The sequence below is a fragment of the Sciurus carolinensis genome, chromosome 13, assembly GCF_902686445.1.
Source record: "Sciurus carolinensis chromosome 13, mSciCar1.2, whole genome shotgun sequence".
In the NCBI taxonomy this organism is placed as follows: Eukaryota; Metazoa; Chordata; class Mammalia; order Rodentia; family Sciuridae; genus Sciurus; species Sciurus carolinensis.
In genome coordinates, this window is record NC_062225.1 from 21788566 (window position 1) to 21815922 (window position 27357).

The 27357-nt window shown below is 40.4% G+C and overlaps 1 protein-coding gene across 3 annotated transcripts in view; it reads left to right on the plus strand.

Annotated features, from left to right (window-relative positions):
* The window catches only part of Anxa4 (annexin A4), a 57708-nt gene extending 31489 nt beyond the window's left edge, over positions 1 to 26219 (plus strand). For 2 of the 3 annotated variants that reach the window (XM_047522688.1, XM_047522687.1), the window contains exons 2-13: positions 2006 to 2060; positions 8635 to 8722; positions 10184 to 10278; positions 12900 to 13013; positions 13425 to 13515; positions 15237 to 15316; positions 17348 to 17404; positions 18924 to 19017; positions 21645 to 21740; positions 22334 to 22392; positions 23729 to 23851; positions 25191 to 26219. In XM_047522688.1, coding sequence (XP_047378644.1) covers positions 2052 to 2060; positions 8635 to 8722; positions 10184 to 10278; positions 12900 to 13013; positions 13425 to 13515; positions 15237 to 15316; positions 17348 to 17404; positions 18924 to 19017; positions 21645 to 21740; positions 22334 to 22392; positions 23729 to 23851; positions 25191 to 25250 — 966 coding nt within the window. In that variant the 5' untranslated portion in view covers positions 2006 to 2051 and the 3' untranslated portion in view covers positions 25251 to 26219. The remainder of the gene's footprint in view (positions 1 to 2005; positions 2061 to 8634; positions 8723 to 10183; positions 10279 to 12899; positions 13014 to 13424; positions 13516 to 15236; positions 15317 to 17347; positions 17405 to 18923; positions 19018 to 21644; positions 21741 to 22333; positions 22393 to 23728; positions 23852 to 25190) is intronic. The other variant, XM_047522689.1, reaches the window with a different exon arrangement.
* Positions 26220 to 27357: the final 1138 nt, after the last annotated feature.

A 27357-nucleotide genomic window follows, 5' to 3' on the forward strand; every position in this document is an offset into this window, starting at 1 on the left:
TGCATTATGAAGATTTGGTGATTGAAAGAATAAATTTATATAGTCCATGAGTCAGTATATCCAATAAGGTCTTGCCTCCAAGCATCTCATGTATATCATCTTCCAGGTCCACACCCTGTGCAGATCTTCCCCTCTCCCTGGCTGTTCCTGTAGACATCTATCCAGCCTTCCTGACTCCTCATCCCTCATCCCAGTCTCTCACTCATCTTCCCTATAGCACCCTGATAAGCATTTCTTTTATCATAGCCTTTCTTTGAAAATAACAAAAAACTTACCACTGTCTTCCCCATACCAAGCCCATCTACTCCTTTGGGCATTCGAGGCCCTTACCAACCAGCTCCCTGCTTTGCCAACCTGTCCGTGGGCCGGCTTTGTAAGGAGCCCTCTGCTCCTGCAGCCTCCTCTTTGTTCCAGAATCCACTGCTCTTTCCACCTCTGATCTTTGCTCAGGAGGTGCCTCAGAAGCAGATGACTTTCCCTGTAGGAAGGAATTGGACCCCTTTGTAATGTGAGGGCAGTGTGCAGTGAGTAGTGAGAAACCAGGAAGCGAGGCACTGGGCCTGAGGAAAACCAGAGGATGGTAAGTACACATGACCAAACATGGCGGAAGAGCTAATAAAGTGAGTTGAGAGGGACTTAGTTATCATTGAAAAGCTCTGCTTGGTTGGGTTATCCAGGCCAGTTTTGTTGTTGTTGTTTTGTTTTGTTTTTGTTTTTGTTTTTTCAAACTACTGTGCTGACAAATATTTGGGGAATCTTGTTAAAATGAAGATTCAGGCAGTAGGTCTGGGGTGGAGACCTGAGATCCTCCATTTTTAATAAGCTCCCAGGATTCCCCAACTTCTGGTTCTGGGATGACTCTTTGAGTGTTGAGGATCTAATTAAATACTCAGAAAAAGTGCTTTGTCTACATGACTTAAAGGAACAGAAGGCAGTAGGCCTGTCTCTCCAGGGCCTGCCCGTGTGTCATGAGAACCCCACAAAGGAGCGAGCCCACAGCAAAGGTGTTTCTTACATTCCGAACGACGGAAAGAAACGTATGATGAGTTGTCTCCTTGATGAAGGAGGGGATGCTGGAAACTGAGGACAAAGCTGAATGTGTGAGGCGGCAAGAAGGGGAAGCAGGGGCCTGGGGTGTGGCTCAGTGGTAGAGTGCTTGCCTAGCATGTGTGAGGCTCTGGGTTCGATTCTCAGCACTGCATAGAAATAAATGAAAATAAATAAATAAATAAATGTCCATCAACAACTAAAAAAAAAAGAAGAAGAAGAAGAAGAAAGGGAACCAGCATCTTTCATCCTGAGATGGTGGCAGTAAAAATAGTCATTGTGAAAAACAGATTCTAATGTTGGCTAGCCTGCTGGCCTGCACACACACACACACACACACACACACACACACACAGTGTGGGCTGAAGTGCTATACTTTTTTTTTCCTGATTCAGATGGATTGTCTCTCCTCTCCTCTGTGACAAGAGATAATCCATCTGATCATCTTCTGATCCACCAGAAAACACAGTTCAGAATCTGTGTCTAGTTTGAGGACCAATCATGGTACTTCACCCTATCAAAGCAGCGTGGATTGTTTTTGTCACATTTATCTCCAAACGGAAGAGTATTTTGTTGATATAACAAAATATATAAATGTGACCATTATAAAAGTTCCTCTTTAATGATTAACCTGGCCCTGGTATCTTTGCCTAATTGTTAGCTGATCTTCTGATGAACTCCTGTGTCATTTCCCCTTGGTGTCACTTCATCAGACAAGGTATCCTGACTCTTAATGATTTTTTAAAAATGATTTTTGGTTGTAGATGGACACAATATCTTTATTTATTTTTATGTGGTGCTGAGGATCAAACCCAGTGCCTCGCATATGGGAGGCAAGCGCTCTACCACTAAGCCACGGCCCCAGCCCACTCTTAATGATTTTTAAGTCCACTTTCCTTATCATAGTGATCTCTCTCTGTTTTTTTTTTTTTTTTTCTTCTTCTTCTTTTTTTTACAGAGGAACTCCTGCTGGGGTGACTGATCTCTGATCTTGGCATAGAACCATGGCAATGGTAAGTCATGGACCCTCCCTTGTGCTAGGTACAGACAGGTACAGGATATGTATTCAAAGGACTGTTGGTTTAAGCAAAGTGTTTGCTCAACAGAGATAAGGGAGGAGGGCATGAAAAGGCAGTCCCTTTCTTTTCTTTTTTTTTTTTTAACATCATTTTAATCTTTTTCAGGGACAATGAGTAACTTGACCCTGAAAATCTATTCAAAAACATAATCCTTTGAATCCTTTTGAATATAGAAATGAGGAATAGAGACATGGTTAAAGTTTTCTCTCTGCAGAAGTACTGCATGATCAATTTAGACCAGTTAGGCAAAAGAAAAAGGGAAAGTAAGAGGTGACTACTATGAACATTTTGGTGTGGGCCCATCATTTCAGGCTAATCCCGAGGGGTGTTTCTTAGCAATGTGTGTTACTCGTCTGCCTCCTGCTTTCAACTGCGATCAGGCTCCTTGGGACTTGGTTATCTGATCTATGGGACAGGCATGACATTGGATCCCTTTGAGGGTTCTGTGAAGTTCAGTGCTGATGTGGAAGCTGAGCCTTTTGGCTACAAACATGGCTCTACCTAAGGCTGGCCATCTGCTTTTCTATCCAAAGTAGGTTTCTGAACAGGCAGGTGGTTTTGATCCCTGGTCTTCTGGGAAGAATTAATAGAAGTAGCAACTTATACCTGGAGAAGAACTGAAGATCCTGCCAGCTCTAGATGACTTTTTTTAGGAAGATGGATATATAAACTATCCTGACACATGGGAATATACTCTTAAAATATGTTTTTTGCATTTGACATTCCAGAATTTTCTTCATGATCCCTGACAAAGGCTTATTCACGTTTGCCCTAAATCACTTATGCTTTAATTTAAAATCCATTTCTTGTTGCTTGATTCTCTCTGGACACGAAGAACATTTATTCAGAAATGTTTATGGTGGGGTTCTTTCTGTGTGCTGAATGTGGTACTAGAATCTGGGAACTCAACATTAATGACACTATTTCTATCTTCAACAAGCTCACAGCTTTCTGCTACATGAAGACTATAACCCAGTGAATTTTTGGTGAACTCTAAAGTCTTACCTCAATTGTTTCCCTCTCTCCTTTAGAACCTGCCTTTCCACCATGACTGACATTTTGCTGGACAGATAAAGGTCATTTTTAAAAGAAAAGAAAATCACATGATACAGCCACAATATTGAAATTTCCAACTAATTTCCATCATTTCATTTTAGACCTTTTCATAAGTAAAATGATTCTTAAGTAGTAGTAATAAGAGTATAAATAACATTTTTGGAATTCTGGGGTTTTTCCACTTAATATAGGAAAATGTTTAAAATAAAATGATAAATGAAGTAGAATACAAAAGTTATGTATTCATTCCAATCTTTCCCTAATCTCTTGTTAACATTTATTTATATTATATTTTATAGCATATTACAATTGTTTACTCTAATACCAGGTTAAAATTATTTACTTGAAACTATGAGTGTTTAGTTTTATTAATTCCTTTGTTTGTTTTGAATTTTCTAATTCTCTACAATGACCATATGTCTTTTTTGTGTTTTCATTTTTATTTTTTGTAGTATTGGCTATTAAACCCAGGGGTGCTCTACCACTGAGCTACGTACATCCCCAACCTTTTTTATTTTTAATTTGAGACAAGGTCTTGCTAAGTTGTCCAGGATGGCCTTACACATGCCATCCTCCTGCCTCAGCCTCCGGAGTCCCTGGGATAAACAGGCATGTCCCAGTGCTCCTGGCTGGCTGACCATATATGTTTTAAAAGCCATTGTGGTCACGCATTATAAATGATTTTCATAAGGTATAAGCTGTTTATGGTGAAATCATAGACTTGGAGGTTGCTGGTAGAGTCTTGACCAGCGTGTACACCCATGTAACACACTCCTCCATCAAGACAATGCCTTTTGTCCTCCAAGAAGCTCCTCCATGCCCTTCCAGGTCAGTCCCCCTCTGTCCTCCACTCCATCCCAGAAACACAACCACTGTTATGACTGTTAGCTCCAGAGATTAGGCTTGCCTTTTCTAAAACATTCCGTAAGTGGAATTAAAGTACATGAACTCTTGTTTTTGACTTTTCTCTGAGCATTATATTATTTGTAACTCATCCATCTATCCATATGGATTATAGTTTATTCCTCCTTTCCTTTTTATTGCTCATTAGTATTCCACTGTGTGGTACTCTAATCTTCCTTATGTACTGTTTTCCTTATTAATAAAATAGCAATGATACTTCATTGATTATGGTATAGCACCTCTTTCTTCCCGCCAGTACTGGGGACTGAACCCAAGGATGCTCTACCACTGAGCTCCATCCCCAGCCCTTTTTATTTTTGAGAAAAAGTTTAAGTTGTGATCCTCCTGTGAACTCAACCTCTCAAGTACCTGGGTTTGCAGGCATGCATCACTGCTTCTGGCTGGCATAGCACCTGTTTCTAGCTATTCACTTCCATCACTCTTTTCTACATGCTCTCTGTTTCCTTTGCCTCCTTATTGCAATGAGCCTTCCTGGGATGGATGAAAACCCCATCTTGCCTGAAAGGTTAATGGTACATTGTGCCCTAGAATTTAATCAATACAGATATTTAAGGACTAACAAGGAATGAATTTTCCTTTTTCCTGGGGAGAAGAGAGTCATTTAGAATGCTAACAGATAAACTAATCACCCTTGCAAGGCCCTCTATCGATTTGTCTTGTTAGATATTAATTTTAATCCATAATAGTGTATCTCAGCAATGCAGTTTGCTTTAAACTTGAATGCAGCGTTTGAGTATCATCCAAAATTTTTTCAATACTGGAGCTGGAAAAGAACCTTGTGAAGTGTTACTCAGAAAGCTGCTTCAGGGCTGGAGATACAGCTCAGTGGTAGAGGTTTTGCCTAGCATGTGAGAGGCCCTGGGTTCAACCCCCAGCACCACCCACAAACACACACACACACACACACACACACACACACACACTCACACACACACACGCACACACACATGATCTCATGGAGGGGCAAAGGCTGAGTTGGCCATGTTGGAATTTTGACAGCAAATCCTCAATTTGCTTATTATTACTGATATACAGTAGAAGAAAATAAGTAAGGTGCCTGTATTAGGTTCTGAGGGCTGCTGTAACAAAATACCAAATGGCTTAAAAATCATAGAAATTTTTTGCCTTACAGTTTTGGAAGCCACAACTTCACAATCAAGGTGTCAGCATGGCCTCTGTTCTCTCTGAGACCTGTAGGGAAGTCCTTCCTCACCTCTTCTGAGTTTATGGTGGTTTCCTGGTGATTTTAGGTGTTCCTTGACTCACAGCTGTGAAACTCCAATCTCTGCCTTTGTCATAATATTGCAGTTGCCCTATGTATCTCGCTCCACATGGCCATCTTCTTATATGGATGCATCTTAACTATGTTTGCAATGACCCTATTTCCAAATAAAGTCACATTCTGCAGTACTGGGGATCAGGACTCCAACGTGTCTTCTTAGGGGTACAATTGAATTGATAACAGTGCCCAGCGAGGCTGATGTCATGGATGTCTACTTTCCTCTGTTAGCTGTGTAGAGGGTAATGAGTGAGTGCTGGACATTGACCATATCCAGGACTTGAAAGGCTGACATTTCAACAGAGGAGGCCCATCCCCTGTGGTACCTGGGGCCTTGGATGGGCTTGATGTGGCCACAGTGGACCAGAGAGGTCCAGACAAAGACAGTCTAGTGTATACAATTCAAATTTGGTTTGCTAGAGAACTACTGTAAGGGTATGAAAATCTTGTATTCCTTTAAATCCCATATTTTGTCCTTAGATCCAGTTAAATTATTAGAAAGCTTTAGCTCTAGTCTACACTGTTTTACCACCTTGCACAAATGCTCTACCTAGTTTCTGTTTTGGCATTACCACATAGCTTACATTGAGGAATATTATAAGAAAAAGACGAAAGAATCTCATTATTGTATTTATTATGGCAATGTGGTTAAAACCATATTAAATGATGATGGTGGTGATGATAGTCATCTCATTTCTTTTTGTTTTAATATTTGCTTTTTTCTGGGTTCTGTGCTAGTTAAGCACTTTCCTCAGTTATCCTATTTCATTATTACAACAACCCTGTAAATTGATTTATTCCCAATATACAGGTGAGGAAAATGAAGGCCACATAGATAGAAAGAATTGATGACACGCTTCAAGCCCAGGTCTACCCCATAGCAGTGGCTCTGCTTCTTCCACTCGGCTTCTTGCTGCAGCAGGTGCTGACCACTCCACCACTCCCTCCATCTTTAGCCTCTGGATGACACACTCTCCTGGATTTCCTGTGATCTCTGGGGCTGCTCCTTCTCAGTCGTTCTTGATGGGTTCCCCTCTGCTGGATCTGTACTGTCAGAGAGACCCAGGCTTGTCCTAGGACCTGTCCTTATTCTTTATTTTCCCCCAGGGTCATTTCATCAAATACCATCCATCTGCAGATGCAACCTAAATATATTACTTTAGACTTGCCTTTACACTTGTCTGGTATAACCAACTATCCTTTTGACAACTCCATTTGGATGCTTAATGGACATCCCAAACTTAACATTTTGAAAATAGAACTTTCAAATCCCACCCCCCACTGGCACCCCCAAATCTGGTAGTCCTCTTCCAGCTTTCCCCATCTGGGTAAGTGATACCACTCTCCACCCAGATGCTCAGAGAAAACGATTGAGAGTTATACTTGATTCTTTTCTTTCCTCACCTCCCACATCAGTCCATCAGCAAGTTCTGTCGCCTTTGCTCCAAAACATGTGCTGAATCTGCCTGTTTATTTCCATCTTAGCTATTTCACTCTAGTCTAGCAACACTTCCCACTTCCAGTCTTGGCCCAGACTCTCAACTGGTCTCTGCATCTCCCTACAGCAGCTGGAGTGATCTTTTTAATGTGCAGATCAGATCATATGGCCCCATCTCCTTGCCTAAAACCTGGCCGTGGCTTCCTCCTACCCTTAGAATAAAATATAAACTCCTTACCAGCTTGGAAGGCCTGCCTTACCCAGACCTGACTATTTCTCTGATTTTCTTTCCTTTTTTCATCTTTAACTTTTATTATGGAAAAGTTTAAACACATGCAAAAGTAAACTATTATGAGGACACGTTGGTATACCCATCAGTAATTATTAACTCATGATCAATTTAATGTCTTTTTTATCTATACTTACTTCCTCCTACCTGTGTTCTTTGGAAACGTATTTCCAATATCATTTCATCTGTAAGTTATTTCAATTCTATAAGAGTAAACCTTTTAAAATTAAAATATAACCATAATGCCATTGTCTAAAAATATCAACGAATTCCTTAATTTCATTAAATATCAACTCAGTGTTCAAATTTCCAATTGTCTCATAAATCTCTCTTTTTTTTCCTTTCTTATTGTCTGATTTCAGGATCCAAACAAGGTTCACAAAATCATGATTATTGGTCTTTTTAATCTCTTAAACTACAGTCCCCTTCCATCTTTCTCTCTTTGCAATTTATTTGTTGAAGCAACTGAATCTTTTTTTTCTGTATTGGGGATCCAAGCCAGGGTCCTCTACATGCTAGGAAAGCACTCTACCTCTGAGATACAGCCACAGCCCTTAAATCGTTTGTCCAGTAGTATTTCTTAGTCTGGATTTTGCTGATTGCAGTTCTTTAGTATGTTTTAACATTTTCCTCTCCTTGCTATAATTTTTGGGGGGGCTCTGGAGGTTTGTTTGGGTCAGATTTGATCCACCTCCCCTTTGTGTGTGTGTGTGTGTGTGTGTACTGGGGATTGAACTCAGGGGCACTTGACCATTGAGCCACATCCCCAGCCTCTTTTGTATTTTATTTAGTGACAGGGTCTCACTGAGTTATTTAGTGCCTCACTTTTGCTGAGACTGGCTTTGAACTCGTGATCCTCCTACCTTAGCCTTTGGAGTTGCTGGGATCACAGGCGTGCCTTTCGGCAACCAGCTTTCCCCCCGCTTTTTCGAGGGGATGAGATTACTTTGCAGTTGATGGTATAAATTCTTGTACCACTCACCTCCATCCCACCAACTCAGCCACACTGGCCTCTGTTTCTTTCTTAGAAGTGACTTCCAGTCTCAGGACCTTTGTGATAGCTGTTTTCTCTACCTGTAACACTTTCCCTCCATCTTTGCATGGGCAGCTGCTTCGTGTCATTCAGCTCTCAGCTGAAGTGTCACTCTTTTGAGCAGCCCATCCGGGTCCTCTCTATCTGCTTTGTAGCACTTCTCACCACCAGGCACACACACATTGTGTGCTGGGGATCAAACCCAGAACCTCATACATGCTAGGCAAGTACTCTACTAACTAAGCTACATCCCCTGCCCACCACCCGGCACTTTATAGAATATTTATCTGTTGGCTTGTTTACTCTCTGCCTCCCCTTGAACTGGAACATTAACTCCATGAGGGCAAGAGCCTCATCCCTCATGGTCACCGCTGTATCCTCAGTGTATAGTCTGGGCCATGGTAGGTGCTCAGCAACTTTGTGCTGAATGAGATGCCTCCGTGTTGGCGAGACGCTGCCTCTCAGTCACATCATTCTCTGTGTACTCAGGCAACCAAAGGAGGTACCATCAAAGCTGCATCAGGATTCAACGCTGCTGAGGATGCCCAGACCCTGCGAAAGGCCATGAAAGGGCTGGGTAAGTGTCCTGCAGGAGGTGAATCCTCCCTTGTGTGTTGTACATGAGTGTCATATGGGAGGATGCCATGTGCATTGGCAACCAAGAGTAGGTCTCCCCTTAGGAAAACAGTGAGGCCTGGGGTGCAGCTCAGTGGTAGAGCACTTGCCTAGCATGTGCACGACTCTAAGTTCCATCCTCAACCCCACAAAAGAAAAACAGAGAGAGACACCATGGGAACAAGTTGACTTTTTACGACAATTTGGATGGGGGTGGGCATTAAATAATTCTCCACTTTAATACAGATTTTTAAATTTAATGCACTCATTATGGATTTCCCCAATTGTTTAAAGCTGCTTTGAGTTACATCATGAACTCTGTATAACACTTTAGAAATGTATTTGTTTTCCAATAAGTGCTGGTATGTGTATAGTGCCATCACTTTACAAAGTACCACCACAAACATTATCCCATTGGATGGGTGCAGCAACCCAGTGACTTAGTGCGAGCAACTCTCACAACTGTTATTTAGCCCAATTTTACAGATTTAAAACAGACATAGAGATGTAAGGAAAAAAAAAAACAAAAGTTTGTATTTTGTGGGACTTGGCAGGAAATTTAAATATGGAGGTGCCTTAAAAAATTTTTTTGAGAATTCAGACTTGGCCAACTGGAGGAAGGGTGATATCTTTCACAGAAATAGGAGGTGAGCAAGAGGTTAGGAACCTTCTTCCCTAGCTGAGAGTTGTAAGAGAACTAAACTGTTAAAAAGATGAGGGACCAGTTTGAAAATTAGCCCAAAGTCCCCTTGTAAAAGCTACTGCAAGCAACCGGCAAGAAAACTTGGAACATTTCCAACTTTAAGTTTGGGTATCATGGGAATTTGTAATTAGTTTTAAAAAGGGAACCACTGAAGATGGAGAAAGATAACTTGAATGAAATGAAAAACACAATTACAGATTCTAAAGCACAGTGAACGCAGTAGCAGCCAGTTTAAACTCTGAGAAACACCCCATCCGAGAAATTAAATACAAGATTGAATTGTTTCAAAAGGCAGAGAAAATGATAGAGAAAAACAGAAAAGGCAAAATCACAGAAGACAGAGAGCAGATCTGAAAGACATGAAAAGATTTCCAGAGGAGAAGAATAATTATCCCAGTGGATGTTTATTGAATATTTAGTAGATGCTGGGCTTTGTGCTAAGTTTTTCACTTATTTTATTTAGCATTTGCAGTGACCCAATGAGGGAAGTACTACAATCATTTACGTTTATAGATAAGGACAATAAAGCGTAAAGAAGTTAACTATTTTGCTAATTAAAGAAGCTAAAATTTAAATTTCCATCTGTATTCCAATAAAATAGACAAATGCTCAAAACAAGAACCTTTTTTCTTGGTAAGCTGTCAGCCGCTGTTGGGGAAACTATAGCAGAGGAACCCATTTTCCTATCCTTTCTCAAATCCATCATCACCTTACCCCCAGGCACCGATGAAGATGCCATTATTGGAGTCCTCGCCTATCGTAACACGGCCCAGCGCCAGGAAATCAGAACAGCCTACAAGAGCAGCATTGGCAGGGTAGGTCTCTCTGCTCTGTTTGGGTGACAGGGACTTGTCAGGCAGGGAAGCAGGACCTCTCCTAGAGGTATATGTCCAAAGTACCCTGTGTTTTAAAAGATGGATCCTTTATCTCATTTAAAGATATTCTTGGTAACAGTGGTTACTGGAGTCTGGGAAGTGTGTGGTGAAGACAGGGTTGAAGAGAGGATGGGTAGCTGGGAACAGCTGGAGAGGAGGAATAAATTCTAATGTTAGGAGGAGAACTATGGTTGGCAGAAAGTAATTGACTATTTCAATCAAAGTCAAGAGATTTTGAATGTTCTGATCTGGTAATTACATATTATATTCATAACTTGAAATGTCACACTGTACCTTGTATGTATTTATAATTACTATGTGTCAATTAAAAAACTTAATATTGACTGGGTGCTCATGCCTGTAATCCCATCTACTCAAGTGGCTGAGGCAGGAGGATGGCAAGTTAGAGGCCAGCCTTGGTAACTTAATGAGACTTTCTTAAAATAAAAAATAAAAAGGACTAGGGATGTAGCTCAGTAGTAGAGCACCTGGGTTCAATTCCCAGTCCTGAAAAAAAGTTTTTTCAAAAGAAATTTTTTTAAAAAGATATTCTTGGTATCATCCACTGTACTCATCAAGAAGTGATTTCAGGGAGCTGTTGAGTCAGACCTCAAGGCCAAGCTTGATCCTTTCAAAGTCCCCCACACAGAGTCTGGGGCTATGGCCCCAACCATTGCCCTTCTGAGCATCAGGCAAGGCTGCTTTCCTGGCCCTGCAGATGAAGACTTGCTAAAATGACTAAAATATTCAAATCTAGTGTGTTTTAAATAGTCTCCTCTAGGACTTGGTGTCCTGACTCTTCTGCATATATCTATTTGTAGAATATGTTCATTCCTTCAATGAATCTCAGTTGAGGGACACCCTCTTAAATTCTAGAACAGGGCTTGATTAGCGTTCCTCTATGTGTATGTATGTATATGTCGTAGATTATGGATTGGGGGAGTGTTCACTCACCACATTTCCCCCTTTTGATTTGAATCCCACATCCCTCAGGAACTCTCTAGTCCTTGTTTTCATTGACTCATTCACCGGAATCATTCTATCGTGATTCCCCCATCACTTTGGAACACCCACGAGGATGGTTATCGAGGAAACATCATCATCAGTGAGTGTCTCCAGACCTCAGAGTAGAGTGACTCTAGGGCAAGTTTGTCTGTCCTTAAGAGATTTCACATCCAGACAAACTGAGGCTGCTTCTCAAAGAAAGGCATCTCGCTGCTGGTGGGGGCAGGGCAGGCTCAGCTGCTCCCCACAGCAACTGCTTGCCAACTCTGGGCATACCTGCAGGAATGGGGTGTGCAAGATCAGAGTATCTCTAACTACTGGACATTTAAACCCTTCTCCGTTTCCAAAGAAATTGAATGAGCCCTAGGAGGCATGAATGCGCACACGACAAGTGAACTTGAGACCTAAGTGGTGTTGCTGCACACATTTGGGTTGGCAGCCAAACGGATGGCAAGTTTGTTAAGATGACCAACATTAACAGATTGACTGAGCACTAATTTACTTATTCATTTATTCAGTGTGTATGGAGGTAGCTTAAAAATACCCACAAGAGATTAGCATAAAATGTGGTGCAACTGGGTTCGTGAGAATCAGAGAGCTGGATTTGAATAACAACTCAGTTCCTCTTTGTCAGCTGATCTTGAGCAGGTTCTTAAACTCCCTGGCCAGTTCTAGACAAATAAACGTCTTTAGAATTTTTTTTTAAACTGTCTTTAGAATTTGGTTCTTTCTGCAAATAATTACACTTCTTCTTAGAAAGCAAGCCTTAAGAAATAATCGTAGATGATCACAAAGATACAACTCAGTATCTTTCATATGTAACAGTAGAAAAATAGAAACATGCAACGGAGTGCATATGTAGAAATCTCTGCAGCTGTTAAAAATGTCAGGCAAATAGTGAGTTGGAAATATGTTCCGGATATTTCCTTAAGTAAACAATGCATTTCAGTTGGTGTCTGAGTGTTTTCATCTCAGTGCCTCCTCACACATTTCCATTATTGAGGCCTTTTTAAGGTTGTGTGGATTAGAAATTAAAAATGACATTTTAAGACATACATAGTTAACTGATTAAAAATAATGAATGTATTACATGCTACTTTAACATTTTCACGAGAAAGAACTATTCAAAAAATGTGGTGAGAAGATGGGTGTTAATTTAACATTTTGCAAATCTCCTTCACATCTGGCTTCATGAGATGGCTGGATTCTCAGATCTGCTTCTGCATTCGGTTTGTTGCAATGTGTGGTTTTGATTGAGGCATATGAAGAAAATCTGGTCTTGTGCAGACAGGCAGGGGGGTGAATGGGGAGTATTTGAATAGCCTTTGACGAAACTGTAGCTTTATGGATAGGTAATCGTAAGAAAACTCCACTGTACACTCCTGAGAAAAGGGCAGCACAAAGGCAAATCATGTCGTGGTGTGATTGTGAAGATGGTTTTGACCTTGTGTGCCTCCTGGAAGGATCTTGGAGACCCCACATATCCAAGGCCACCCCTGGAGAATGGCTGGTTTGTTACTGCTGCAGCTAAGCAGGGCTGCTTTCTCTCATGGCAGGACCTAATGGACGACTTGAAGTCAGAACTGAGTGGCAAGTTCGAGCAGGTCATCTTGGGCATGATGACGCCCACCGTGCTGTATGATGTGCAGGAGCTCCGAAAGGCCATGAAGGTTTGTGCTCCTCCCCTTGTGCCCACCGAGCTGTCAGTTCGCACCGACTGGCTACCTCGGGAAACTGGGAGAGCCCTTCTGAGAGTGGCAGAGCACTTGCCTAGCATGTGTGAGGCACTGGCTTAGATTCTCAGCACCACATATAAATAAGTAAATAAATAAAGGTCAATCAACAACTAAAAAAAAAAATTTATAAAAAAAAAAGATAACAAATCCTGTTGCTAGAGCCCAGAGGTTTGTCTTTATTCTCTGCAGGTTCGTAGCTGTATTCCTTCTGTGTTTGGGACCCGACTTTTATATTTATTTTATTTTGTTTTATCTTATTTTTTAACTGATACATAAAAATAAGAAAATTATACTTCAACCTCGTAAACTGGCTTATACTGCCCTCTCCTCTGGTTTTGTGTGTAGGGAGCTGGCACAGATGAGGGCTGCCTGATTGAGATCTTGGCCTCCCGGTCCCCGGAGGAGATCCGCCGCATCAACCAGACTTACCAGCAGCGTATGTAACATCCTTAGTGGCCCTGGCTCATGTTTTACTGTGATTTGAGAAGGAGATCAGCAGTGAGAGGTTATCCAGGGATTAGACTCCCCTCTTTAACACACTGACCATGAAGGATCCAAACTCTGCTTTAAAGCAGACCCCTCTCTAGGCAAATGACTAGCTACTGGCATCCTTAAGACTTCTTAGGGAATGATGTCGCTCTGCTTAGGCTACCCCAGTGCAGTGTTTTTGTGACCTGAAACATTGTAAACTTGTTCCTTATAACCAAGCAAAGAACCCAAGGTGGTTGTTCAAAATGCTGGCAGTAGTTGGGTATGGTGGCGAATGCCTGTAATCCCAGGGACTCAGGAGGCTAAGGCAGGAGGATCACAAGTTTAAGACCAGCCTTAGCAAATTAGTGAGGTCCTGAGCAACTCAGTGAGACTCTGACTCAAAAAATAAAAAGAGCTGGGAATGTGACTCAGTGGTAATGCCTCTGGGTTCAGTTCCCAGTACCAAAAAAAAAAAAAAAAAAAAAATCTGACACCAGTGATTCCTAGCATTTCAAGCAATAGCCTAGAGGAATTCGCTGACCCAATTTCTGATCTCCAGACTGGACTGTATGTCCTCCCTCCATCTCAAAATGCTGGCCACTTATTCCCGTCTAAGAAACCTCCAGGAGACAATATATATATGAAGTCTTTTAAAAAGTGCTTGCCTCTATGACAGAAATGCTCCTTCTTTAGATTTATATTTACATCAGTCACATGCATTTGCCAAGATTCATGGAATTGTGCACTTAAAGTTTTTGCATATCACTATACATATATTTTACCTCAACAATATGTAAAAAAAAAAAACAGTGTATGAGTACTTTCTTATTTTTTTTTACTCTAAGTAAATAAATATACACTAAAAAATGTATGCCTTTCGGCCCTAAGAATAGAAAAAAAAAATTCACATGGTGTTGACTCAGTATTTTTTATATTAGCTAAACATGTCTAGTTGTAGTAGATTGGCTAAACAATATATGCTGGGATTACAGACATATACCACTGCACCAAGCTCTATGATACCATTTTTAAAAAAAGAAAATAATACGTATATGTAGGGGGGAAGTGAGAAAATATATTTACCAAAATGTTATCAGTGATTATTATTTCTGGGTGATTAGATTATGGTAGAGTTTCCTCCCCTCTGATTTTTTCCCTAAGTTTTCTGCAGTCAACATGTATTACTTTTGTAGAAAGAAAACAACACAGTAAGAGCTTGTGATTGGTGTTCAGTGTGGGAGATTCTAAACCTTGGGAGTTTGGACTTAGCACCCTGATCCCCCCACATAGGTTTCTCCCCTGAGGACTGTGGAGGGTTGGAGCCCCCCGTAGGAGACCTTCCAGAACCTCTCCAGAAAAGGCAGCTCTGGATGCCTCCCTCTGTGATGTGGTGGCCATTCAACCACTTTTCAAACAGAGTCCTGGACAGTAGGAACCAGAGGGAGGGTTTTGGCCCCCCTTCTCAACTCCCCCATTAAGGAACAGAAATCTCTCCTTTCTACTATAATGACTCTATCCTGATCATTTCACCAAAGTTTAGCTTTTAAAAAACTGTGTCCAGGGGGAAATCCTTGAAATGAGTGCTCAGTAAACAGGCTGTTCCTGGAGGGACAGCAGGCCCAGGAAGGTGACACAGGACGGGGCAGGACTCTTTATTCTGGTGTAGCTAATCCCACTCTCTTGCAGAATACGGACGGAGCCTTGAAGATGACATTTGCTCTGACACATCCTTCATGTTCCAGCGAGTGCTGGTGTCTCTGTCAGCTGTAAGTCTCTGCCTCTGTCTCTGGGGCTTCATTGACACGCTCACTCTCCATCCCCTTTACCAGGCTTTCCCATCCTTTTGGCACCCCAAACATGGATATCCCTGTCATACTCTTGGGCCTCTCTGTTCTTTTATTTCTCTTCCAGAGACCCTGGCTAGTCCTGTAGGCCCTTTTGTTCTACTTTAACTCAATATTCAGAAGCCCCTAATCCATGCTGGTTACCCCTATCACTCAATGCATTAAGGGTCATAAAGATAATTGTGCTTTAAGAGTTTATTTATCATAAGGGAATATATTAGATATACAAGTTGCTATAAGGTAAGAAAAGATTAAATACCAAAGAAGAAGTAGATAGCGGGAGGAAGACTCAAGGAGACATTTCGGTTGCAGAAACAGAGAAAAACCTTCATGGCAGGGACGCTGGTGCAAAGATCTACAGGATCAGGGACTTCCAAGAGGCAGAGTGGTGGGTGGGTGCCTTCCAGGCAGGAAGAACAGCAAGAACAACAAAAACAAGTCAGGGAGGCAGGAAACACATGTGTGTTCAGGGATGGACTGGCTGAGTAGTCAGGCTGGTGATTCTGGAAGCTGGCTGGAAGGATGGACTGGGAGTCTACCTTGTGGGGAGTTTTTACTTTGGAGAGTAGTAGGGAGTATGTTTGGGAGAGGCAGCTGATGTGATGATGGGGTGGTGGGAGAGGGATGTGATTAGAACTGTGTTTTCAAGAAGAGGAATGTCATTGCAGCATGTAGGAGCAACAGGGGCAAAAAACTTGAGGCTGGGAGACCAGGTGGGAAATTACACCCATATTCCAGGTGAGACATAAAGCAGGACTGGGCTAGGGTGGGAGCATGGCCACCAGAAAAGAGAAGACGAAGTTCAAGGTACCTCACTGACCCCCAGCTTCATCCCCCCACCTCCCTCCTGAGTGTGAGGCTTGGGTTTCTCACTGCTTTTTAGGTGCTTCCTTTTGGACATTCCACCATCACCTCAAATTGCTCCTCAACTAAACCCAAGCCAGGCATGGTTGTGGATGCCTGTAATCCCAGTGGCTCAGGAGGCTGAGGCAGGAGCATCTCGAGTTCAAAGCCAACCTCAGCAATGTAGTGAGGCCCTAAGCAACTCAGTGAGACCCTGCCTCTAAATAAAATACAAAAAAGGGCTGGGGGTGTGGCTCAGTGGTTGAGTACCCCTGGGTTCAATCCCCAGTATCAAAAGAAAAACAAAAAACAAAAAACAAAAAAACAAAAAAAAAAACCTAATCCTGAAATCATTTCCCTCCCAACCAGCTCTTCCTCCTCACTTACCGATGTCTGTTCTGGCAACACCCTAAGCAGAACCTGGAGATCATCTCCACCTTCCATCCCACACTTATCTCTGATATGTGCTTCCTCAATACCTGCCTGTTTCTCTTATTTCCTTCCTATTTTTTCCTTTGCTCCCACCTTTGCCATTCAGATGAGCCATACTAGACCACAGAATATTGAGGAAGCCCAGCACTAAAATGGTCTAACAAACCTGAGGAGGGTAGCCCATTTTGTTGCCTTTGGCATTCTTCAGGGCCTCACCTCTGCCTCCCCTGAGCTGGGGTGATTGGTGTGAGTTTGTGTGAGCGATGTTTCCTGTACTCCTCAAATCCCACCACAGGTCCCAGTTTCTCTTGACTCTGTTCCAACCCATTTTTGACAGAAGTTTATCTGTATAGATTGATCAGTTAGGCAGCGAATCAGCTGGGAGGATAGATGCAGTGGGAGGAGCCAGTCATTCCCCCTCCCCTTCCATTGGTGCAGCATGGGGGCCACAGTGGGGCCCACACTCACTGGTAATGTTTTTGACACACAGATCAGAGCCATGGAAGCAGTGTAAGCATGTTCTGAGGACCTCTGTCCTGACTCCATAGGCCAGAAGTTGCAGCCCTGGTGGCATTATGGTTTCATTACTGGGTCCTTGGGTTCCTGGGCCTTCTTAGTTTTTCCAGAATCTTCATGAATCCTTTCTCATTCTCTTTGGTTTGTTTTTCTCATCCTCAGGGTGGCAGGGATGAGGGGAATTTCCTGGATGATGCTCTCATGAAACAGGATGCCCAGGTTGGTGGAACTGCAACTTCCTTCTTCCAGTTTTCGTCTCTTTGCCAGTAAGACAAGCCTGAATTGGTGGACAGCCTCTTCTGTTTCAGTGTACATTAGTCAAACGGGGGTACATTATGAAAAAAAGATGCCAAAGATGATCTTTAATAACACAGGTTTCGAGCAGGGGTACCTGGGATGTGGGGGTGGCACCGGACATCATTACACCTGAACTCCTGCATCCCAGACTTCTTGACTTTGGGGTCATTGTGTGTCAAACCCAGAGAATCACTGGGCATCTTCTGAATCACTTGGAGGTGAAGGGAACTGCCTTTGTTCACTCTGCATTTTTATTTCCCCAAAGAGGACATTCAGTAGAACCTGTGTAAAACAGTTTGGCTCAGCATATGTCCTGAGGGATAAAATTAATACCAAACCCTAAGAGGCAGATGGTTCCCTGGTACCAAGCACTGTGACCAGATGACACTAATAATAATAGCTCATAAAAGTGGGTCCTTACAGGTCCTTCCACTGCCCTAGAACTTTATATTAAGTATATCATCAAATCCTTGCAATGCCCTGGCAGTTGAGCCTTGCAATCCTCATTCTAAAGACAAGGAATTTGAAGCTCAGAGAAAAGTTCCTTGCTCAAGTTCATAGATAAAAAATGGAATAACTAGGATTTGCATTGAGATCCTGTACTCTTAACCAATACAACCACAGTGAGAAACTGGTTCCACTCCATGTGTGTGGTATGAACCACTACTGTTTATGCAGAAAAGAACCTGTTGCTTTCATTAGAAGGGAGGGGTTTTGTGTGTGTCTTGGGCTTCTCAGAGCATGGCTGCTGGGTTTCAAGAGGGGATACCCCAAGAGCAACTTTTCCCATAGAACCAGTGGAAGCTGCATTATTATTTGTACTTCAGCCTCAGAAATCACATTGACACTTCCACTGTACTTTATTAATTGAAGTACTGTATTATATTATGGTTTTCTAAGAAACAGAACTAATATGGTGTATAGATATGTATATGTGTGTGTATATATAGATAAAATTTAGGTTTACATACATATATATTCCTTAATTCACAAGGGGATTATGTCCCAGTGAACCTATTGCAAGTTGAAAATATTTTAAGTTGAAAATGCATTCAATACACCAAGTCTACCAAATACCCTAGCTTAGCAACACATTGCACTGAGGCATATTGGTTGTTTTTACTAGTACTTTTGTGATGGACAGGGAGAGCCACTACTCCAGCCACCCCACACTGCAAATGCATATGGCCCAGGAAAGGATCAAAATTCAAAGTATGGTTTCTACTGAACACGTATCACTTTTGCACCATTGTAAAGTTGTAAAATCATAAGGTCACCCATTGGAAGCCAGGGACCCTCTGTTGAGACAGTGTATGTGTGTTTTCCTCTCCAACCAACAAAATTAAACAGCCAGATCAGCTCTTCAAAGTTCTAGAAATATTTGCACATGTCCTGACATGTCTTCTTGGGTGTTTTAAATTTGTGCTTTGTTTGGCTTCAGGATCTGTATGAGGCTGGAGAGAAGAGATGGGGAACAGATGAGGTGAAATTTCTATCTGTTCTCTGTTCCCGGAATCGAAATCATCTCTTGCATGGTAAGCACTTATCTCACTTCCCAAAGAAACTCTGAAAGACGGTCAAAACTGTTTGGCCCTTAAATAATTGATAAACTTTTCCCCTTTGATGCAAAAACATGAGTGTACTGAACTGTCTCAGGTTCTTGCCTTGGAAATGTTATGAGTCCAATGACATGAATGAGGGCCAATTTCTGAAAAAATAATTATGAATAACTGATAGATATGCAATGTATTTATAGAAATTTGCCATTCCTATTTCTAGGAAAACAATCATCACAGTCAGTCCTTTCTCTAAAGCAGCCCCAAGACTTTCATATTCATTGAGTTATATAAGAAAATAATCTTCATACATCAGGAAGAAATAAAATAGAAATGTTCACTGATATTTATTCCTGTTTAACATCCACACTGAATACCTAATAGAAGTGATTTCTCCAAGGGTTATGTCGCATAAGATGAATAGTGGATAATTTCAAATTTTATTCCCTATGTGTAATGTTTCTAATTTGTTTTTGATAATTCTAAACTTCATAATGAGCTTTTAATGTCTGTAGGGGAAAGATTATAAAACTGTAGAATATTTGTTGTCAGGCTTTTATATCCTTCTTGTAAACAGAAATAAGAATTTAATAGGATATTTCGTCTTTTATGTAAACTTTTTGAGTCTCTACATACATCATAATTTTATAAATCCACCACACCCTTATCACACATACAGATTTACAAAACTTGTGGGATTTGAGAGGAATGAGTTTGCTAAGTTGAAAACAGAGTAATTGAAAAGTGCAACCCATTTTGAAGTTGTAATTATTTCAGCTATTCCTCAGTGACAAAAAAGAAGCAATTACTTCTCTTAATAAATATCATGGGCTACCAAGAGACCCACCAACTTGTGGCTCACCTACTGTATCATGGCCTTCTGTGGTCTGACTGCAAATAACCCAAATCTCCCCCTGGTGGTATTTCTCCAGAACTGCAGGTTCCTCTAAAGTTGATGTAGTGCGTTTGTAAGAATTTTCCCTTCTAGGCACAAGTCAATAGCTGGACAGTTATAAAACATCTGCTTCTAAGTCACTAAGAGAAAATGCTTTAATCACTATTTGGCTAAAGAAAGCATCAGAAATTGCTTAGCAACCAACAATAATGGCAAGCATAGCTAAGGTTTGGGTAATGATTTCCTGTTTTCTAGGTGCAGTGCTAGCATATTATAAACCTTGTTTCTTGCAACATTCTGGTGGAGTGATCATTATTTCCCCTGATTTACAGTAGAGAAAACTGAGGCTTAGAAAGTGTGTCAGTTAGGGCTGGGTGCAGTGGCACACGCCTGTAATCCCAGCGGCTTGGGAAGCTGAGGCAAGATGACTGGGAGCAACTCAGTGAGACCCTGTCTCCACAGAAAATACAAACAAATTAAAATAAAAAATAAAAATAAGGGTTTGGGGATGTGGCTCAGTGGTTGAGTGCCCCTGAGTTTAATCCTCAGTACCACCCCCAAAAAGAAAGTGTATCAATTAGATTATTTGATTCCAAGCAACATATACTGACTCCAACTTGAAAAGAGGAAAAAATATGGACTGGGGCCAGATGGAAAATAGAAAATAATACAGGTGGTTCACAAAATTGAAGGACGAGTTGAACAACTTCATGAAGAACAGCAATTAAGGCAGTTCTAGGAATCTCCCTAGAAGTGAGTCACAGATTTTATTTTTAAGGCACAACTTGCCAACATCTGGTCTCCATTAAAAATGCTGATTTTTGAACCCCTACTCAGATTGTATGAATTTCAATCTCTGAGAGTGACACCCAAAAGTTTGACAGGTTTGAAAGTGATTCTTATGTTCTTTGAGTGTAAAGATGACTTAGTGCTTTTGGCCTAGGCTCAATTAAAAAATTCCCAGGAGGGCAAGTCTGATGGAGCCCAACTGGGTGAACTGCTCCCTTGTTTGGTTTTAGTTGTTATGGTGTATGTTGGGTATGGGTGCCCTTTGATTGACAGTCCATGAGAATCATATCCATAGGGGGAAGACAGCAAGCCAAAGAAGGTGATGTTAAGGAGATAAATAAAATAGATATCCACTCTAAGAAGCCTCCAGAAGAAGACAGCAGGAGAGAAAGACATGTTTATCACATTCAAAAGTACTTGGCATAAAAGAAAAAAAAAGCTTTAATTATGCTAAGATCTATTAAAAGATGCAACCGGCTGTTATCAACTGTGACTCAGTTTTGAAGAGGCTGAAGTGCTCTAGTTTTGATGAGCCAGAAGGAAGATGAACACACAGGTGACTGCCAAAGTCAAAATTACAAAGAGGCACATTCTGCATATTTAGGAAACAATGAGGAAAGAAAGCAAATGTCTCCAGAGGTTGTCTCTGTTTTATGTGCAAGGAAACAGGGTCCCAGACAAGGGAAGGGACTTGCCTGATGTCCTCCAAGAATCATAGTGCTCTTTCCTCCTTGCCTTCGGCCCATTCCACTGGGCCATATCCCTCCTGAGTTCTCACCCACACTGTTAATTAGCTTCCTCTTGAAATATGCCAAAGACTAAATAGTGTAAACTAGTTAAAAGATAACTTCCTCTCTTCACAAGATTTGGTTTCCTGTATTCTTTTTAATTGTTGATAATGTCATTGTCTTGTTGCTTGTAGTGTTTGATGAATACAAAAGGATATCACAGAAGGATATTGAACAGAGTATTAAATCTGAGACATCTGGTAATTTTGAAGATGCTCTGCTGGCTATAGGTAAGCTGGTAGGAGTGGGAAGCAGAGAACAAATGTCTATAGACTTTCCTTCTTGTTACCAGTTTCTCATCATGGGGATATAGAATTTTGTTTTTCAGAGATTAAAGTTGTTTAAATCAATCATGGTGTGTTCCAGAACTTTAGACATGAAATATTATATACAACCTGATTGACTGTTGTTCTATGTGGTTTATATTTTTGATATCTTTGTGCTTTTATAACTCATTATGTGAAGGATAATTCTATACTAGCTGCATCTTGCATGTCTGTGAATGACTGGAACTATTGTAAAACTCTTAATCATTTTGAAATTGTCACATAAAGATCTGAATCATTTTGAAACTACATGTGACCCTTTGCTTTCATGACCTTTACTAATTACTTCTCCAGGACCTTTATGAAAAATTGAGAATGCTTGCCATCCCAGGAAATGCCTAGAGTGTAGCCTATGTTCATGAAACATTGTTAGGCTAAAAAATTTCTCAAACAAAATAATCAAGAGATGTTTCTTGATACTTTGTAGAAACTGAGGGAACAACTGCCAATTTCTTTATGTTGAATCTTTTCATTTCTTTTTGTTTTTCTCTTGACAGTAAAATGCATGAGGAACAAACCTGCATATTTTGCTGAAAGGCTTTATAAATCTATGAAGGTAAGTGGCCTTCTCTTTAGCATCTGAATGATTCTGGCATATCTTGTACCTTCTTAGGTATACTTATAGTCCCCCAAATTTCAGCCTGAAATATCCAATTCAATTTGTATATACTTCGCCGAATGATGTTACTAATAATACTAAGTGATATTTATTGAATACTTATGATGTGTGGATCACTGTCATTCCCTAGCCCACTCCACCGTGAGGTCCTGGTGATGAACCCAGGATCTTGTGCTCCAATAGGATGTGGTAGGCAAGAGTTCCACCACTAAGCCACACTCCCAGCCCTGAGTCACTGTTCTTTTTTTATATGCTTATGTTAGTACATTATAGTTATACATAATGGTTGTGTTCATTTTGACATAATCATACATGTATGAAATTTAATTTGTTCCATTTCAGTCCCTGATGCCTCCTCTTTCCCTCACCCTTTCCTCCCCCATTCCTCTTTCTCTACTGGTCTTCCTTCTATTTATTTCGAATCACAATTCTTAATACTTTATATGTATAGATTTATTTTATCTCCACAACTTTATGGGGCAGGTACTATTATTATAACCCCCATTTTACAGATGAAGAAACTGAGGCATAGAAAGGATATGGAGCAAGAATGCAAACTCTGGCAGTCTAACTCCCAGAGCCCATGCTCTTAACCCACAGATGCACCCGTGCTGGGGTCCATGAAGGTGCAAGAGAGATCAAAATATAGCCCTTGCTCTCAAAGAACATGTAGCCTTGTAGGAAGGCATGTGCAAAACATCAATAATATAGAATGTAAGACAGCAATTGAGGATTCAAATATTATAGGAATATACAGCAAAGGGTGTTTTTTTTTTCAATATTTGTTTTTAGGGGGCAGGGGAGTATCCAAAAAGAATATATAAATAAATTGGGGACTGGGGTAGAGCTCAGTGGTAGAGCATGTGACACAAGGTTCTCCTGCATTCAATACCCAGTACCAAAAAAAAAAAAAAAGTAAAAAGAAAAAGAAAAAAAAGGTGGTATATTTGAGAAGGACCTTCAGGGAAGTTTACACGAGAGAAAGAAGAGTCCGGTAGGTAAAGCAGACAGGCTGAGGCAGGACAGCGCAGCATATGTCTCTAGAGGGCAAAGCAGTATCTTTGGGTCTGAATATAAAGTGTTGGTAAAGTAAGTTGGGGGGCCCTTGAATTCCATGGCAAAGGAAGGAGGATATTCTTCAGGCCCCCAAGCCTGTGAAGCAAGGACACCACCAGTGGAGTCATCCATCCGTCACCTCGCCTGGCTAGACTGGAGAAGAGCACTCTGAAAACCAGCTGGCCTTTCCGACTCAGGGATCCGATTCCTTCCTCAGGGCTTGGGCACCGATGATGACACCCTCATCAGAGTGATGGTTTCTCGCGCAGAGATTGACATGCTGGACATCCGGGCAAATTTCAAGAGGCTCTATGGAAAGTCTCTGTACTCTTTTATCAAGGTGGGTCACAGCGGCCTTGCTTTGGCCCAGGGGAAAGTACCAAAGACAGGCTGGGGCTCTGACCTCAGCACTTAAAATTCCTGGTCCCCTTTTTTCGGCATGTGTCATTCCCTCTACAAATGGTCCTCCACATCGGATATTTCCAGTCTCTCTTCTTTCACACACATCTTTAAACCTTTGCCAGATTATAAGCTGGTAATGTTTGCCTTCTAAATCAGTAATGAGTTCACACTGACCCCAGAGAAAAGCAGCTTACATTTTATTGAATACCTTTAAGAGCACAACTTCCATGTCTTTCTAATAAATGTTAAGAGAAGCAAGTGAATCCAGAATTCTGTGCAAGGTCAGCTGAAGTCTGCTGGAAATATGGGGAAACATGAGAGTTCCTGGATTACTATTCTCTACCTGGTACCAGACATCTAGGAGTCCTAAGATGACATGGGAGTAATGAGAAATGATTCACATCCCTCAAAACCCCTCATTAGTGGGTTTTGCTTCTCAAGGAAGCCTGAAGAATCTTGTAAACACAAAGATGAGATCAATTTTCCTAGAATCTGGGGTTGCACAGCAAACTTCACATCAGGATTTGATCTGTGAATTAAATATTCTGAAAAGTAAAGATGTCTTGCCCACTGGATAACAGTTGTCAAAAGAAGCAGAGTACCATAATATATGTAAATAATAGAACAAATGACCATAGATAAAATGTAAGCTATTATAATAAAAATAAACTCTGAGGTTAAGTAAAACAAACTCCAACTTCATGTTGCTTATAAGAACAACTAAAATACAGGGATATGTAAAAAATGTATGGAACATGGCCAGGGAAAAGAATATTTAACAAATACAAAAAAGAAAGCAGGTTCACACTATTATCAAAGAGAATAGTTGATATTATTAAATTTGGAACTCTATAGGCAGAGATTGCATCTGTTTTAATGTCTACGAAGGACAAACATAAATTTATCTGTTGGGTTGGGGATGTAGTTCAATGCAGGGTTCAGTCCCCAGCAACCCTTCCCCACCAAATGCAGGATACAGAATACTACAGTCCCATCACAAAGGTATCTATATGCATAGAAAAAAGAAAGGAAGGATATTCACACACCAAAATGTTAACATTAGTAATCTATAGATGGTGGAACTGTGGGTGATTTTGATGTTCTTCTTCTATGTCTTTATTTTCCACAGTGAACAATTATTGTTCTTATAATTAAAAAAATCTTTAAGAGCTGAGAAAAATCCATCCAAGCTTGAAGTTAACTTAGATGACCATGAACTGCATATTCTATTTAAAAACCCACTTATCTGACTATAACTTTGTTTCCCTTGCCCCCAGGGTGACACATCTGGAGACTACAGGAAGGTACTGCTCATTCTCTGTGGAGGAGATGATTAAAATAAAATCCCAGGAGGATTTTCTTCTCAACACTGAATTTTTTTAAGTTCATTTTTCTACACTGCTATTAGCATTATCTCAGAATGCTTATTTCCAATTAAAACGCCTACAGTTGCCTCCTAAGATATAGACTGTCTGTATTATTATCATCTATAATTAGTCATTATGATGCTTTAAAGCTGTACTTGTAGTTCAAAGCTTATAAGTCCTAAATGGAGATTTAAAATTAGAAATTAAAATGTACTCTGTGTTTCTGACAGATTTATGTTTCACAGAAATTGAATAAATTAAATTATTTCATATTTTCTTTTCAGTAAAAACTTTTAAAATGCCACTGGAAGACCATTCTAAAATCACTTTCTTCCTTAATCCTACTTTTAGAACGAATGGTGATTTCTTCATTTGAAATTGTGAGCATCCAGATAGTAAAAACACCTATCTGGTTTTCTATTTTGTGTAGTCATTGAAGGAAAGCATCCACAAATCTCCTTTTTCAGGTTTTGTCTGTAGCATTAGTTGCTCTTTACTGTTTGTCATAGGGGACTTCCTTCATATCATGATGAGATCACTTTTCAAGGTTGAAGTGCACCAAATCACCAACTCATTTAAACAAACTAAATTTCAAGTGTGGTTATTCAGATCTTATATGTCTAGTTACCAAACATAAATGGTGAACATTCCACAATATTATGGTTAAGGCCTTAATCTAGCTTAAAAGCAAGCTTCAAATGAGGTAATTCTGGTAACTGTGTAATGCTTTGAATTTCGTTTGACTTAAAAAAATCTTTTTGTGTTAAAAATAAATTTTTAAATCTTTTTTGATTTTGTTAATTCATAGTAATTTATACTTACATTGTACTTTTTCAGTCCTACAATCATTCTGAAAGTGTACTTGGACTTAACTAAAAAGTTCAGTTTGTATACAACATGGAAAGATAATTTTAATAAAAAATGATGACTTTAAAATGAGGTATATTCTTTCTCTACTTAACTTTTCTACTTCTGAGATTTGTCATGCTGGACCATGAAAGGAATTATTTTTGAAGGAATTGTGATACTTAGTTCCTATTAGGGATTATAACCTAGGGAAAATTAATAACATATTTAATCTTATGTTTGCCTACTGCTATAAAACTAATGTTTACATATGCCAAACACTACCAAATATTATTAAACTTACCAACTTATTCTCTGGCAATGAGCATGTTCTTGTTCTACTAAGTAGAACATTTATATTAAATGTTATATTGGATGGACTGGAGATGTAGATCAGTGGTACAGGGCTTGCTTACCATATGTGAATCCCTGGATTCAATCCCCAGTCCAACCAAAATAAAAATCCTTGGCCAGGTACGGTGGCACTTACCTGTAATCCCAGCACTTGGGAGGCTGAGACAGGAGGATTGTGAGTTCAAAGCCAGTCTTGGCAACTTAGTGAGGCCCTAAGCAACTCAGTGAGACCCTGTCTCTAAATAAAATAGAAAAAAGAGCTCACTGGTTAAGACCCCTGGGTTCAATACCTGGTACCAAAAAAAGAAAAAAAGAAAACTCCTTAACTTAAATGTTATGTTAGGACTATGGGTGTAGCTCAGTTGTTTAGCATGTGCCAGACTCTGGGTTCAATCCCTAGCAACAACAAAAAGATTACAGATGTATGAGGAACATTTATATTCTTACTATAATAAGAATATATGCCTTCTTTTTCCATTCTATGTATTGATTGAATTTGGGTGAAATATTAAGGATTTGCTTTTCATTTTAGTGCTACGTGTCTCTTATAAGTGCTAGGGCTATTGTTGAAAGCTACTTATGTGAGTACTTAATCATTCCAGTTAACTGTAGGAAATAATACTGCCACGTCAATACCTACCTAGAAGACAATGGAATTTCCACATCAACCTTATTTCACTTTGGAAGCATTGTGAGGTTTTTTGTTGTTTGTTTTGGTAGAAGTTTTGTCCTTAAATGATACATGGCTTAGTCAGATCTTTTTTAAAATTGCATTTATTAACCAGAAGCTTTCTAGAAGGCAGGATAAAGTCATCCTGAAGGAATGGTTGTTATATTGAAGAAGCATGACTTAGAGCTATAATTATGAAGCAAACTT